This window comes from Alosa alosa, chromosome 5, assembly GCF_017589495.1.
Source record: "Alosa alosa isolate M-15738 ecotype Scorff River chromosome 5, AALO_Geno_1.1, whole genome shotgun sequence".
Taxonomy (NCBI): Eukaryota; Metazoa; Chordata; class Actinopteri; order Clupeiformes; family Clupeidae; genus Alosa; species Alosa alosa.
In genome coordinates this window covers 7123088-7137381 of record NC_063193.1, presented here as the reverse complement: position 1 = coordinate 7137381, position 14294 = coordinate 7123088, and the positions used below count along the sequence as shown (strand labels likewise).

The 14294-nt window shown below is 43.0% G+C and overlaps 2 protein-coding genes across 3 annotated transcripts in view; one reads left to right on the top strand and one right to left on the bottom strand.

Annotated features, from left to right (window-relative positions):
* Window positions 1-11501, bottom strand: part of LOC125294125 (patatin-like phospholipase domain-containing protein 7) — a 29996-nt gene extending 18495 nt beyond the window's left edge. For both annotated transcript variants that reach the window (XM_048242515.1, XM_048242516.1), the window contains exons 1-20: window positions 11403-11501; window positions 9008-9054; window positions 8813-8887; window positions 8543-8627; window positions 8170-8252; window positions 7878-7966; window positions 7596-7736; window positions 7265-7424; window positions 6799-6879; window positions 5756-5884; window positions 4985-5065; window positions 4675-4831; window positions 4317-4412; window positions 3975-4057; window positions 3678-3830; window positions 3053-3130; window positions 2120-2325; window positions 1014-1145; window positions 634-757; window positions 188-301 (exon numbers count right to left, since the gene is read on the bottom strand). In XM_048242515.1, the coding sequence (XP_048098472.1) occupies window positions 188-301; window positions 634-757; window positions 1014-1145; window positions 2120-2325; window positions 3053-3130; window positions 3678-3830; window positions 3975-4057; window positions 4317-4412; window positions 4675-4831; window positions 4985-5065; window positions 5756-5884; window positions 6799-6879; window positions 7265-7424; window positions 7596-7736; window positions 7878-7966; window positions 8170-8252; window positions 8543-8627; window positions 8813-8887; window positions 9008-9054; window positions 11403-11457 (2169 nt within the window). In that variant the 5' untranslated portion in view covers window positions 11458-11501. The remainder of the gene's footprint in view (window positions 1-187; window positions 302-633; window positions 758-1013; window positions 1146-2119; window positions 2326-3052; window positions 3131-3677; window positions 3831-3974; window positions 4058-4316; window positions 4413-4674; window positions 4832-4984; window positions 5066-5755; window positions 5885-6798; window positions 6880-7264; window positions 7425-7595; window positions 7737-7877; window positions 7967-8169; window positions 8253-8542; window positions 8628-8812; window positions 8888-9007; window positions 9055-11402) is intronic.
* Window positions 11502-12498: 997 nt separating this feature from the next.
* Window positions 12499-14268, top strand: mrpl41 (mitochondrial ribosomal protein L41). The gene is made up of 2 exons (XM_048242521.1): window positions 12499-12639; window positions 13586-14268. The coding sequence occupies exon 2, from the start codon at window positions 13623-13625 to the stop codon at window positions 14028-14030; it is 408 nt and encodes a 135-aa protein (XP_048098478.1). The 5' UTR covers window positions 12499-12639; window positions 13586-13622; the 3' UTR covers window positions 14031-14268.
* The last annotated feature ends 26 nt before the right edge of the window (window positions 14269-14294 follow it).

Sequence of the window (14294 nt, the reverse complement as noted above, 5' to 3'; positions counted from 1 at the left end):
CTGATAATTCAAGTATAAAAAGGCAGATTAAAACCAGCCATTTAATTGTTAATCTCATATCATTAACTGCTACAGGAGGAATGGAAGGAGCAACTGTACATCGAGGACAATCTGTTTGTTCATCTGTTTAGTGTCCTAGTCAAGGGAATGAATGAGGAGAGAGGGGTGTCCTCTGGCTCACACAGACCTGTGGGTAGGACCTCTTGATGGAGTTGAGTGCCCCCTCAGGCAGCTTGGCCAGCTCTGAGTCGCGGACGGCGTGCACCGTGGTGGCCCGCCTCTGGTGCGTGAGCGCCTCCACCTGGACAGGAGCAGAGATGCAGCTTACTGGGAGAGAAACTCTGATACATGCCACGCTCTATCAATCAAGCACAATGTACACGCTAGCACATATGACCAAAAAAAGAGCTCATTAATGAAATGAAAGGTTTGGCTATATTCCATCCACAAAAAATGTGTGCTTTCATTAACTCCATACAGCCATTTTAAATAGAAATATATTCCGCAAAAACGGAACTAAGCAAAACAAAACATAATTAAAACATTTAAATAAAAACTTCTATGAAACATTGTGGTGAGTCATTGCGAGCTGTGCGCACATATTCAGATGGAATGGTTCTTCGGGCCACTCACCACGCCGATGAGGTCACCACGGCCGTACTCTCCTGCCAGCTCCTTTTTCCCATCGTCCTTCATGATGACGGAGCGCAGGCGTCCACTCAGAACAATAAACGTGCTGTCGGACTCATCGTCCTGTCTGAAGGGCAGGGATATGGGAAGAGATCAAATGAGTAAGAAAAAATGCAAATGTACATTATAAAATAAAAAGAAAACACACACACACACACGAGATACAGCATAAAGCATGTTCAAAGTAGGAGAACTAAACCCTTCCTTCGTGAAAAACCTACAGGCAGCAGCGTGTGTCATAATGATTTTGTGAGCACTCCACCAGTGCTGCACAGGAAGGGTACCCATGTGTTCAGGTGTAGCGCAATAGGACAGACCGCTACCTGTAGACAGCCCTGCCGGCCTCCACGGCCATCCAGTCCAGGGCAAAGTCAATCTGGCGCACAAAGGGGGAGACCCTGCGCACCACTGTGTTAGCCACGTTCAGCACCATCCGCGGCTCCTCCCGCATGATCCTGGAGTGGACAAGAGAGAGGAGGAGACAGGTCACTCATACAAAACCCCCACAAACATACATACATGCACATACACGAGAGTTTAAATTACTCATAAACATAACACATTATTAAGCGACATATGGAAGAAACATTTCAGTGCTTAAACAGGCAAACACACATTTACAGAGTAAAAGACAATGACAAACACATTGTGTTATACTTGAATTACTGTGTTTGTATGTAACAGTCCATTAAGCAGGGAAAGCCTATAACATCAGTGTTGATTCAGATTGGGGTCAATACTTATCCTTGGCCCTACACACGTATATTTCAGGTAATGGCCTTCCCTGTCAGATAAGACTCTGAGACCAAATGTAATCAGGTAAACTGAGTGCACACTGCAGTGTAGTCTATATCAAGATCCCATACTACATGGGAAATCCATCATTAATAACTAAAAGATTGAAAAAACTGACCTCTGGACAATCAATAAATCTTTATCTGACGCAAGGTTATCTGGTCATTTAGCCTAAATTGTACAGCCAAGTCTGTGCGTGATTCCTGAAGAATGGGAGTAGATGCTTGCTCTAATACATATATCTCCATGACCCTGGCTTTACAGGTTAATCCTTCCCCCTTACATAGGATAGATTCTATGATATGTCAAACATAGGTGCATGGGTACTGGTTGGGATGACCTACAAAATCTCTATACCATGTTATTTCATTTAAAGAGTTTCTGTCCTCAAGGGGTAGGGCCAGCATACGATTTTGACTGAAGGGATGTGAAGCTACGGGTGAGACTTGAAACAATGCATTTATGGAGTGGTCTTAAATTATTGGGTGTCTGAAAGCAAAGCACTTTCCGTATTTGTGAGAGTGTGCATATGTGTGTGTGTGTGTGTGTGTGTGTGTGTGTGTGTGTGTGTGTGTGTGTGTGTGTGTGTGTGTGTAGGACACTGTGGTGGTGGCGGTGTTCCCTGTTCACACACTCGTAGAAGTGGGCCTTGGAGATGCTGAGGAAGCTGCAGTCACGGAGGGCCCGCACGGAGAAGATCAGCGGCTCGCCGGTCAGCACGGCCAGGTGACCCACCATCTCCCCAGGGTGCGCCACGAACAGGCAGCTGTCCTCGTTGCGGTCGATCGTGCGCTGGTACACGTGCAGCGTTCCCGAAATGATGAATAGCACGCTCACATCCTGTGTGTGTGCGTGTGTGTGAGAGAGAGAGAGATGGCTGATTAGCATAGAACATACATTTGTCTAGGTCATTTTCCATCTTTATCGCCAATTTAGCAATGAGAAAAATGTTCTGCAATGCAAATTAATCTTCAATCAAACCGCAAACTGTGTGTGTGTGTGTGTGTGTGTGTGTGTGTGTGTGTGTGTGTTAGAGATTTAGAAAGATGTTGAGAGCCGAACAGAGCACACAAAGAAACTGGGACCATAAAGTTTGAGTTAGCCATAAAGTTTTCGGTACACACAAATGAATCAAGTCCTCCAGATGCTCCAGATCTTCGAATACCCCGACCTTCAGCCCGGGGTCCACAGGAGCCTCACCACAACAAACACTAACTGCACTTCTGTTTTGAGGGCAGCGTGCTTATTCATCCAATAACTCATTAAACTCATCCAGCTAATTTACACGGACACAAGGGGCAGGTAAGAACAGATGACTTTTAGTATTTATAGGAATTTAACTAGGATAGTGCAATGGTAAGTCAGTCCCTGTAGATTCCCCATTAATATGAAACCATTAGAAATTATGTCAGAGACATCTTAGTGCTCTAAAGGGTTGAGTCTATACAAATTCACATTCATTATGAATGAGTATTGATGAGAAATACATTACACTTTCTCAATAAAAAGAAAACATCTACATTATATCTTCAGTGTGTCTAGTAGGAGGAGATGAATCATGACTGACCTGGTCACCCTGACTGGCGAGCAGAGTGCCTGCTTTGACTTGTCTCAGAGACACCCTTCCCTCCAGCAAGCTGGTGTCCTGATGGAAGAAAATGAGGACAACACTTATTTACAACACACACATGACACACACACACACACACACAGACACACACACACACACACACACACACCACTCCCTACCAGCACCAGAGTCCAACTGCAAATGTGGATGCAGATGAAAAGTTACAGGGTGTTCATTTCCCAACCAACAAGTCTTGATAAAGTACTGATAAGTACAGTACAAGCACTGATAAAAAAGCATATATTCACTGACTTGTGATGAGCTGAGGGCTATACTACCACAAGAGATATGTGGTGTGTTGAGCCTAAAGCCCCACATGTGTTTAGATTTGGCAAACAGAGGCAAAGGTTTGTGGTTATTGCCTTGTTGCTTGCAATTTTGTTTACAGCTTAGGGCAAACAATTGACGATTTTTACACAACACAGTTCAGATTTAAAAGTCCAAAGACAAAAACTCTTTACCCCCCCTGAGGTGGATGTGTACCCCCCCTGATGTGGATGTGGATGTGTACCCCCCCTGATGTGGATGCAAGATGTGAGGGACAGTGCAGTCCAGTGCAGACCTGGAGCTGGATGACCTTGAGCAGGTCTTTCTTGGCCGCTTGGAAGATAATGTTGATTTTGCTGTGGTGGACGTGGCCTGAGGGGCTGCTTGTGGAGTAATGGAACACAGCCGAGGGCGAGGTCTGCATGGTCACACTCTTCTTCCGGACGTTCTGCGTGTGTGTGTGTGTGTGTGTGTGTGTGTGTGTGCATGTTGCATGTATGGGGTAGACAATAGGAGGGATCGAGAGAGAAAGATACATAAAGTGAGCGTAAGCTTGAATTGAAAAAAGCCGTAGAATATCTGTTTGTTGTACCTTGTTAGCGACAGAACTTGCAGAAGAATCCTCCTTTACCAGTATGGGACGTTCAAACACTTTGTTGCTGTCAACAGCTGCCTCTGTTGTGCAAACACACACACACACACACACACACACACACACACACACACACACACACACATCATGACGGCATAGGAGAAGTCATTATGACATTATAAAATTAATTAGAAATGAATGAATTAGTGCGTGAGAGCATTAGTTGCTGTTCTGTCTTCCTTCCTACCACAACATATGTACACATGACACAGCACAATTGGTTGTGTCTGTATAAACACTAATGCGGATGGTGAGGATGATGAAGATGGTGCTGTTGTGTACCTAGGTTGCAGGTGTCTGCAGGGGAGGAGAGGGAGCGGGAGCGAGACTTCTTGAACATGGAAGATGGGCTGTCCGATGGTGAATGTTTGACATTCTCTGAGGAAGAGAAAAACATATAAGAACAGACTGAAATTGTCCCAGAGATCACTGCTCTTATAACTGTCTGCAAATTTGACCGCCTGCTACTTTTTAGAGAGTACAGTATGGCATTGGGCACCTAAACACAGGCAGGCACACACACACACACACACACACACACACACACTCTATGTTTGCTCTATGCTTTATCTATCATTTGACCTGAATGCCCTAGACATGGCTGCAATGACAATTTGCAGACAATTTCTGCTCCTGACACCTGTGTCGTTGGGTGGATCCGCAGGCTTGGTGGCCACCCTCTCTCTCATGGCTATCTCGTCTGCGCTGGGGGTCTGTGACTGCCTACGCAGGCCCCTGCCCGGAAGGGCCTCCCCCAGCACACTGGCCACCGACTCCAGCGGGATGGCCTGGCTCTCCTGCAAGGGACAAGTCAGCCATCATCACTCAGAAGGGAGAGCAACTATGTTATCTTACTAATTATAAACTGTCAACATGCAATATGTCTAGTAGTTACATTAGCAATAACTCTCAAGGTATACAGTATGTGTGGAATATATGTGAGTACATACTGGGTTGAACAGCTCCTGGGTCAGGCCCAGGTAGTTGTGCAGAGCCAAGAACGTCACCCTTTGCAGGCGCACCATGATGATCTGGACATACGCCAAGGGAACAATTAGGATTACTGAAGTATGTAAACACGTTGGAACAACACAACACACAACAGAATAACAACACAGTGATTGACCACTGACCATTACTACTGGCCACATTCGGGCATAAGGTTAGTAGACTGGACAGGGTCTGAGGTCAGATTTTAAAGCCTCATGTTCCTTGTGCCTGTGGTGAACTACTACTGCTTTAGCTACTGCTAATTACATCAGGCACTGTGATTACAAGGGATGCCGTCTCCGACACAGCTTAATTAAAAGTCTCTCCTTAATTAAAAAACCTTCACTGTGCACTGCAATGGGCTTTGTACAACTTTGAGAACTCCGTTGCCTCCAATCAATTAGGCAGGACAAATTCCATTATGCTCATGCATTCATTAAGCAATGTGCCCTTGTGTGCTTCCATGGATAGCAGGAATTCCGCAGTCATGGGTTAAGCTCACGGAGCAGATGTATTGACAAATGCGCTCTTTCAATGCAGGTCGCAGGTTGCTTAGGATCAATCGTCAGCCAAACGACCTCATGTATATGCACAGTAACCAAAGCAGAGGGGGCCTCAGTGCCAAGTTTGACTCAGCTAAGTACAACTTTGACTCCAGAACAGCCCGTAACTCCATAGGGTCCATAGAAAGACACCAGCAGCACTGAGGTGTGACCATACTCCAACAGTACCTGAATGACTCGGACCAGAGTCTCTGGGTATTTCTCAAAGACGGAGATGAAGGCGGACGCAGGCAATCGCAGGATGGTGGAGGGAGCAGCAGCTCGGGCAGACACTGTTTTGTAAGGGGCAGCGTGGCCCTGTACGGGACAAGAGAAAAGAATAGGAGCTCAGAGAGAGACTAAAGCACTCAAAGGAGAGCTCAGGCCATTTTTAGCTCGAGTTGCTGCAGCCAAAAGCTAGAGCAGCCAGGCAGCTACAGTGCTACACTCTGGGGGCATCTTTAAAATCATGCAATGTGAATAATCGCCGGAGTTTTCCTTTAAGGTGTTAACGCTAACTAGGAATGTGTATATATGGACCTTGAGTATCCCAGTTATTGTTGGATTTACAGTGTTTCCTTTATTTTAATTGTATTTGTGGTGGTAGGTGGGGGATGTTGAGCAAACATTCTGTGTTGGAGTCAATACAATGAATAGCCTATAGTTATACTTGCCTTGCACAAGAAGTAAATATTGACAAGTAGCTTTAATATTATAGTGTGCAAACCTCGACAACCCAACAGTATTTTAACGTTAGTGTAGGGATACTGCTTCCTATAACTTAATTAGAGAGAGATAGAAAGATGAAACGAAGATTTCATCCCATTTAAATAGTACAACATAGAAAATCATTGTGTGGTGGTCAATGTTCATTGTGGTGGGCCGTCAAAATTAAATCAATGTATGGGAGACACTGATTTATACGTTTTCCAATTTTGTGCTTGCACATCATATCCCGATTTTCACAACCCCTAATAAGCCCATATCCTGGTTTTGAGAGAACCGACTATGCTACCTGAAGTGCTCCAAAAGAAACTGAGATAAAGTAGAGAGCTCTCTAGAATCTTTGGCGAAAACACCACAATAAAACACTGCACACAGTTATTGAAACAGTGTTTATCATGTAAGCATGATCAACATCGGGATAAGCCTCATATCTGGGATACTGAAGCGCATTTAAATGCAGTCTATGACATTGTCAGAGGTGGCCGACATTAAGGCAGGCTGCTTACGGTGATGACGTCCAGGATGCTGAGCAGGCTGTGGACGCTGTCTCCTGGCAGGACCACCTTCACCACCGGATCTGTGCCATCCTGTTGATGAGAAAGGACACACAGTCAGTCTGTCTCTTTGGCACTCTCTCTGTCTTTCCCTATTATTATCATCCACTGTTTTTGGCAGGGCTTCAACAGGTCAAAGGTCATCATGACATGCCATATAGCAGCCATATGTCCTGTGATGCTCTACGGCTGCTCTCAGTTTGTAAAGTTTTTTTCCTCCTTTCTTTTTATGGGGTATTTGTATGCCTTACAATTTTACTCATGTTCACAAGCTTATTATTTATTGTATGCTTTATGTAAAATACCTTGTTGCCTTTTTTACTTTTTGTTGCTCTATAGGTTCTCTAGAAGTACACATGACATGATGACTTACTCGATCTTACGTTTATGGGGTGATCAGGATTTGAGTCTGTCTTACGGTCTCGTGGATGTGCAGCTCCAGGCGTCCAGTCTGCACCACGTAGATGCTGTCGTCCATGTCGCCGGGCCGGAAGAGGCCCTCCCCCTGCTGCAGCTCCACGAACACCATGTGGCGGCACAGCTCCAGGAACAGAGGCTTTTCAAAGTGACCCAGAAGCCTGCAGAGGTGGGGCATAGCAGGACAATGCAGGACATGATGCAACACCCAGGCAATGCTATTGCTATATCAGGCCATTGTCTTGGAGGCCCCTGAGACAAAAATACAAGTGCTGGAAGGGGCCTTGAGAGAGGGAGAGAGACATAAAGGAGGATATGGGGGTGACCCGCACCTGACGTTCTTGAGCATGTACAGGACCTCGGAGGGCAGGTGAGAGTTCTGGACGTCAAACTCAGTTAGGTCAGCCTCCAGAACCGAGGGAGGAGGCTCTTTGGGCTGAAGGGTTGGGGGCGCACTGCGGATACGCAGAAACCTGGGGGGACACAGATGGACAGGAGGAGCGCAAGACACACGGGTCAATGCATGACCCACACATACATTCCACATACAGTATTTCTCACACACAATATTTCACACAATACTGTTCACAAGAAACAGCTTCTCATTTACACACTTGCGTGCTATCGAAAGGACTTTGGTTCTCTTGCGAGTGCGCTGTCGGGACACTGGATCATTGGAGGGAGGAGAGGACAGAGTCTGCACCTGCATGAGCCAGAGCAAAAACGGACAAAAACTAAATTGTGGTCCACTAGCATGAAGAGGGATTGAATGCTTCATGAAACCCAACTTTGGTCTCTGGATGAACCAGGCTTGTAATCCTTAAGGGAATTTATTTTACAATATCAAAAGCATACAATAAAATAACAACAGAATGACAGATAAATAGAACAATCAGCCAGGCTTACTTGTCTCATAATCTTACGGCCATAGAAAAGCACTTTGTCTCTTTTCCTGAAGCGATAATGAGGCACTCCTGCTTGCTCTTGCTCTGCACAGTGCATTGAAATAATGATTAAGCTATGTGTGCATGAAAAGCTGTTTTAAAAGCAAACTAACTAAAAGAGATACATTTCAGTTAAAAGGAAAAAGTAATTATGAAGTGCTATTGTGAAAACAACAGTTCTTCACCAGTAAACTGCTGAAGCCAATATACTGTAAGCCTACAACGTATTTAAGATAGATAGATAGATAGATAGATACTTTATTGATCCTCAAGGGGAAATTCAAGATTAGCATTGATGAAATACATTCATGTAAAAGCAGCAGTGGGGCACTCACGAGCCTTCCGTCTTCTGTACAGTAAACACACGATTATGCCAATGGCGGAGATGACCACTGCAGCCCCAAGTAGAGCACCAGTCCACTGGGGAACACAGACATCAGCCAATGTCAGCCTCTCAGTAAGATAAAAAATGTTTGATAAAGTATGTACTGTATGTGGGCTTTTGTGAAGGTTACATTTTTGTTAAGGCTCTATTTTGTGTTCATTGTGTGTATGGGGATGGTTATTGAACATTCCAACATGTTTTTTGCGATCAACTGATATACCATAGTGGCCTGCATCTGTTCCTCCACAAAGCGATGTACCCGGGCTCGGATTTCAGTTCCAGTGGGCAGCACCGCCTGAAGACATAACACAAACCATCACATGAAGTATGACCACACTCCCACAAGTCTACTCCCACACACGGGCTTGGCCAGCAAACCTTGCGGCTCGCGTATCTGGTGTCGTTCTGAACTCACCGGGTAAATGCTGCAGCTATCCTCCTCCAGTGTGTCATCCTCCATTTCTAAGAAAAGAAAAAAAAAAGATTGAAACATCTTAAAATTCACTGATACAAGTTTGTGATTACTAGCAACGAGCTCACCTTGTGGGATACTTCTTCAACATGACAAAATAACAAAGAATAGTGACATGACACCACATCACATGTGTGGTGACACTGATAGACAGACAACTTACCACCACATAACCATACTGTCTAGTGTCCAGATGAAAAATAGCTTTGTACAGAGTAGACTATCTCTTTTCTTTCCATAAGATTACACAGGAATGTGAGTAATTCTGATGACTCTTGGACTACAGATAGGCTACTCATTAATACAATGAGCACTATCCTGCCCAAAGCTACCAAGACGCAACAGGCAAGCAAACACAGTATTAAGACGTGCTACAGATGGCAGGTGGTAGGCAGGATTCAATGCCATGAAAACTCCAGTACCAGATGTTTGCAAAAACAACAACAAAGCATCAGTAAAGGGTAATAATGCCAACACAGCTAGTACAACCAATTTAATTACAGTATGACCCACAGTGCTTCCAATGCTGAGTAGCCAGTATGTTTGCCCACATATAGCATAAGCCTACACAATCTTATGATTTAAGCCTACTGTGTGTGTAAATAAAATGTGCTGTCTAATAAAATATTGAAATGATAAATACTTCAAACCAGCAGCAATTCGAATGCATATTGATTGGCCATTGTTTTCAATAACTGGAATTAGGGTAGGAATTTTTACGTTGAATTTTTTCATGCATGGCCGTCGTAGCCCCTTGCGTTGGCCGTGATGCCCCTTTGAAAATCAGAGGTTTACAGGCCACGGTGGCCTTGGTGCCCCCTTCTTTTAATATTCTGCTTTGCCTCCTACTAATAGCTATTTTTATTTAGCCTGTGGCCTGTCAAAATAATCTTAGCATTCACAGCGCAAATGAATTTAGTATTTTACGCAGTGGAAAAAGTGACAGCGCAAGAAAGAAAGTGCGTCCAAATTCACCCATTCTTCTCAGTTGAACTACTCGTGAAGTAGCCTAGCCTACTCATCATCACACAGACATCACAAGTGTCACATGAAAGAGCTTTTTCTCAGCTTTTAAACGATGTAAGCCGATAATTGCTGTGTTGAACGGTTCGCGAGAAAAGTAAATAATATAATTCAATTTAATCATACATTCTACTGAAGGTTTTGCGTCCATGATCTCCCTATATCATCTCGGTGGAATACTTCACGAACCCAGGCAGTCACCTGTACAGTTAGCTGTTCCAGAGTAATCCAGTTTTGAATTTGCAGTAAATTTCGACATGCATGGATGTCTCCAAATTTGGGCTTTAAGTTTTAAATTGTTCCACATGATTTCATAACGGGCCAAATACCAACTAAATGTTACAAATATCGCCTAGATATTGGTAAATCAGAGGACAGCAGAGTTTGTGAAAGTAGGCCTAGCCTTAATGATCACAAAATGCTAAGCATGCATCTAGGCTATTTGAGTTTCTTAAAGCTGAGCTGTGCTTAAATTGTTCAATACATGATTTCATAGCAGGCCAAATATAAAATAAATGTTATATATAGCCTAGATATCTGTAATTATTAGATGATCAGATGATTTACAGTTATGTAATATGTCATGTTTCATGTTTTTGTAATGTTTCATACAGTGATGCAGGTCTACTGCAGTGAATAGGCTAAATACAACTTTGATCATTTTTATATGCTACTACTGTATAGTTAACTTTGGCCTTGGTGCCCTGGCATGTGGCCTTTGTGCCCCCCACCAAATATGCCCAACTGAAGGCCAAATGGTGAAATTCCAAGCCTGACTGGAATGCTGGACTCACTGTCAATGTGCATAATACAGCCAATTTGTACCGTAGGCTACGTATGTAATCTGTCTGAAAAATATGGCTAGACGTTTTTGAACACACCATCTGACTCAGCAATTGGTGACAGTATATTTCAACTGAGTTACAGTTACACGCACATTGTCATGAAGGCCAAATAGTAGGATATACCTCTTTGTGAAGGCATGTTAGCAATGGCATAATGTCAACAGTAACACGTGTGCTAAATATCATAAATGCTAACATTAACCAATCAAATTAATGATTAAAGTTAGCAAGTGACAGCTCAATTCAGGAAGATACTAGGCTATTCAGAAACAACATGTATAAACATAAGGGATAACTAAAATATAAATGACAATACCAGTTTGGAGCATAAGCTGTTGTAATATTAAGTTAACGTAAGTTAACGTTAATAGCAGCTAATGATACTATGAGCAAACGTTATCATTAGTACGTTTGCAGTGGCGTTTTCCTGTTGCATGGTGATCAATGAAATTAGGTCATGATTGACACACCAGATTCTACCAGGTTCCATGACTGTAAGATATCCATGACTCCACAGGACCTCATGATGACTCCTTAACTAGATTAAAACATCTGCTTAAATGCTGAAATCAGAAAGGGTTAAAGCGGAGCTTTGCTGAATTTATGAGGTTCCTATGGTCACAGAACAATAGGAGATTCCAAAACAAAGTCTTCCAAATTCACAAATTCTCTGATGAGACGATCATGGTTTATTTTATATTTTTTTTTTTTTTGACACATCTCATTCAGGCAACTGCAATTAGCCTATAGCCTGGTCATTTTGTATGATTAAAAGAAAAGTGTGTAGATTAATGTTACACTTGCACTCACGGTCCTCATGACAAAAAGCTCGTGAGCAAACAAAACTGATAAAAAGAAAGAACTGGAACTGGGTGAGTCTGTTTAAAATCCTGCACACATTGAACTGGGTAAGGTAAACACCCATAATTATTACTCCGTTATTATTGCATGGGCATATGCATATCAGAAAGTTGATATGATATGATCACGGAGTGGCAGAGTGACTGACAGTAGCTCTCCTGTCCATGCCTTGTGTAACAAGGCACTCACAGCAATCTGTTACAGAAACCACAGTCCATAACACTGCCACTGTCAGCTCACCAAATTAACCACGGACAGCCCCAAGGCTATAGACTTAGTTCTTCAGAGTCAGTTATTTGGAGGTTGGCTATTAGGCTACATAGCAACATACTATACCATACCACACACACACACACACACACACACAAAACAAAATTGAGCAACACACACACACACACACACACACAAAAAGTTGAGCAGAGACAACCGGGTGTGAAAAGTTGAGCTCACGCGAAGTTCAGCTTATAAGGGGTACTCGAAGAAGTGCATAATAGTTCGGCTGGTTGTTTTGCAACACTTCCAGAGAAGCCTATGCCAACGAATCCTTTAACACAAGTGTCACTGAAATCACCAGATCAGAATGCAGAAAACACACTCTGATTATCTGCGATCGTCTGATTGAAAGGGTCTACTTACTCTAATAATCTTTTAAATCGCCTCCGTATCTCAGTCTTGGCACTTCACCCATTCAGGCTGTCTTTTTGGATGTGTGCGAACGTATGTGGGACACACATTCACTTTACTGAGCATTTACACTTACTATTGGCTAGTGCCAATTGGTTTTGCCCAATCCCAGGCAGCTTTACTCAGATGCCGAATTATTCGTCTTCTAGCATGCTGGTCAAGGTGAGCAACATTGTTTTTGATCTTGTGTTGGATTTTGAACAAAGGTTATTCTGTCAATATTTCTTATGTTTCACCGGACATATATCGCACAGTATTTAGCTTGTTAAACTTTATGTGTGGCTGGGTCTAATGTAATGTTAACTTAGGAGAAATGATCAAACGTTACCATTAGGCTACCCTGCTAGCTAACGTTATTGTTAGTTGTATCATTTGACATGTCACATTTACCATACCAGCGCATGAAGCAAAACAAAGATGAATTAAACTAGGAAGTTCTGATAACTGTTGTGATTCCTGCAATTATTTGGCCACTAATTATTGCGTAATCAAGAAGGTTAGCCTGTTAGCTAGCGATGTGATGGCCATAGTGCTTGCTAGCTAATGTTAATTCCATTAACAACATTAACGTAGTTTTCCATTGAAAGACTGTAATGTGTGTGTTAAACAAATTGGTTTACACACACAAAACTCACATGGTCACTTTTGTGTGTTGCTGTTAGTTAGTCTGTCCAACAAGCGACTGTCAGGGTATTGTGCTGGTTGACTTTTTTTTTGTGCTGTGTTAGTTTCAGGCTTAATGATGCCAAAGAACGCAGAAGTGTTCCACAATATTCGGGTGTTATCGCATTTGCTTACATTTACGTGAAATGAAAAAAAAAAAAAGGCAAACAAGTGAATGCATATTTACTGTCAGGCTGCAAGTCCTTCAAATTGATGGGTATTCAATAAGTAATTTAAGCAAGGCACGAAGGAAATGGGATAGCGTCAAGAAAGCCATCTCTTTCTGTGCCAGGTTATACTTGGTCAAATAGCATAATATTACTCAAGACAACTATGAAAGAAGTAAAAACACCAGTTTGCTGATTCTCAGATTTAGTACTAATCATGCCTTCTGCAACTTTACCAATGTGTCCTTTTCTCTTCTGTCTCCCTGCCACTGCAACAGGTTGTGTCACTGTGACTTTGACAGAAACTCTGCAAAGATGGGGTTGCTGTCAACACTGACACGTGGGCTGATAAGAGGAGCAGATCGAATGTCTGCTTTCACCAGCAAGCGTGGCCCAAGGTCCAACTACAAAGGGAGAGGGGCTAGACCAGCAGGCCGTTTGACCTGCAGCGGGAAGTTTGTTTCTGTGAAGGAGATGATTCCAGAGTTTGTAGTGCCTTCCCTGGAGGGGTTTAAACTCAGGCCTTATGTGTCCTATCGTGCCCCGGAAGGAACAGAGCCTGTTCTCACACCCAAGACACTCTTCAGTCAGACTGTTGCCCCACAAATTAAAAAGGATATTGAAGAGGGTACATTTGATATGGACAACCTGGAGAAATACGGTCTTGACCCCAAACAGGAAGGAAAACTGTTCAAACTGTATCCCAAAAACTTTGTGCGTTAACAGTGACAAGTATGAACTAGACCAGAAGCAACTTCCACACATAAAATCAACAGTGCTTAGCAATTCATATGGGTGTTGGACATCTGTGGTATGGTGAGATTGCTGTGGATATTATAATGTAACATGCATTCAACTGATAAACGCTTGTGCTGATTTATGTGTAACATTTTGTGAAAATACCATAAATGTGTCTCTTGGGTTCAGTGTACCAATTAAATAAAATATTCATATAACAGTTTCCCTGGATGTTGATACAAAATGCTG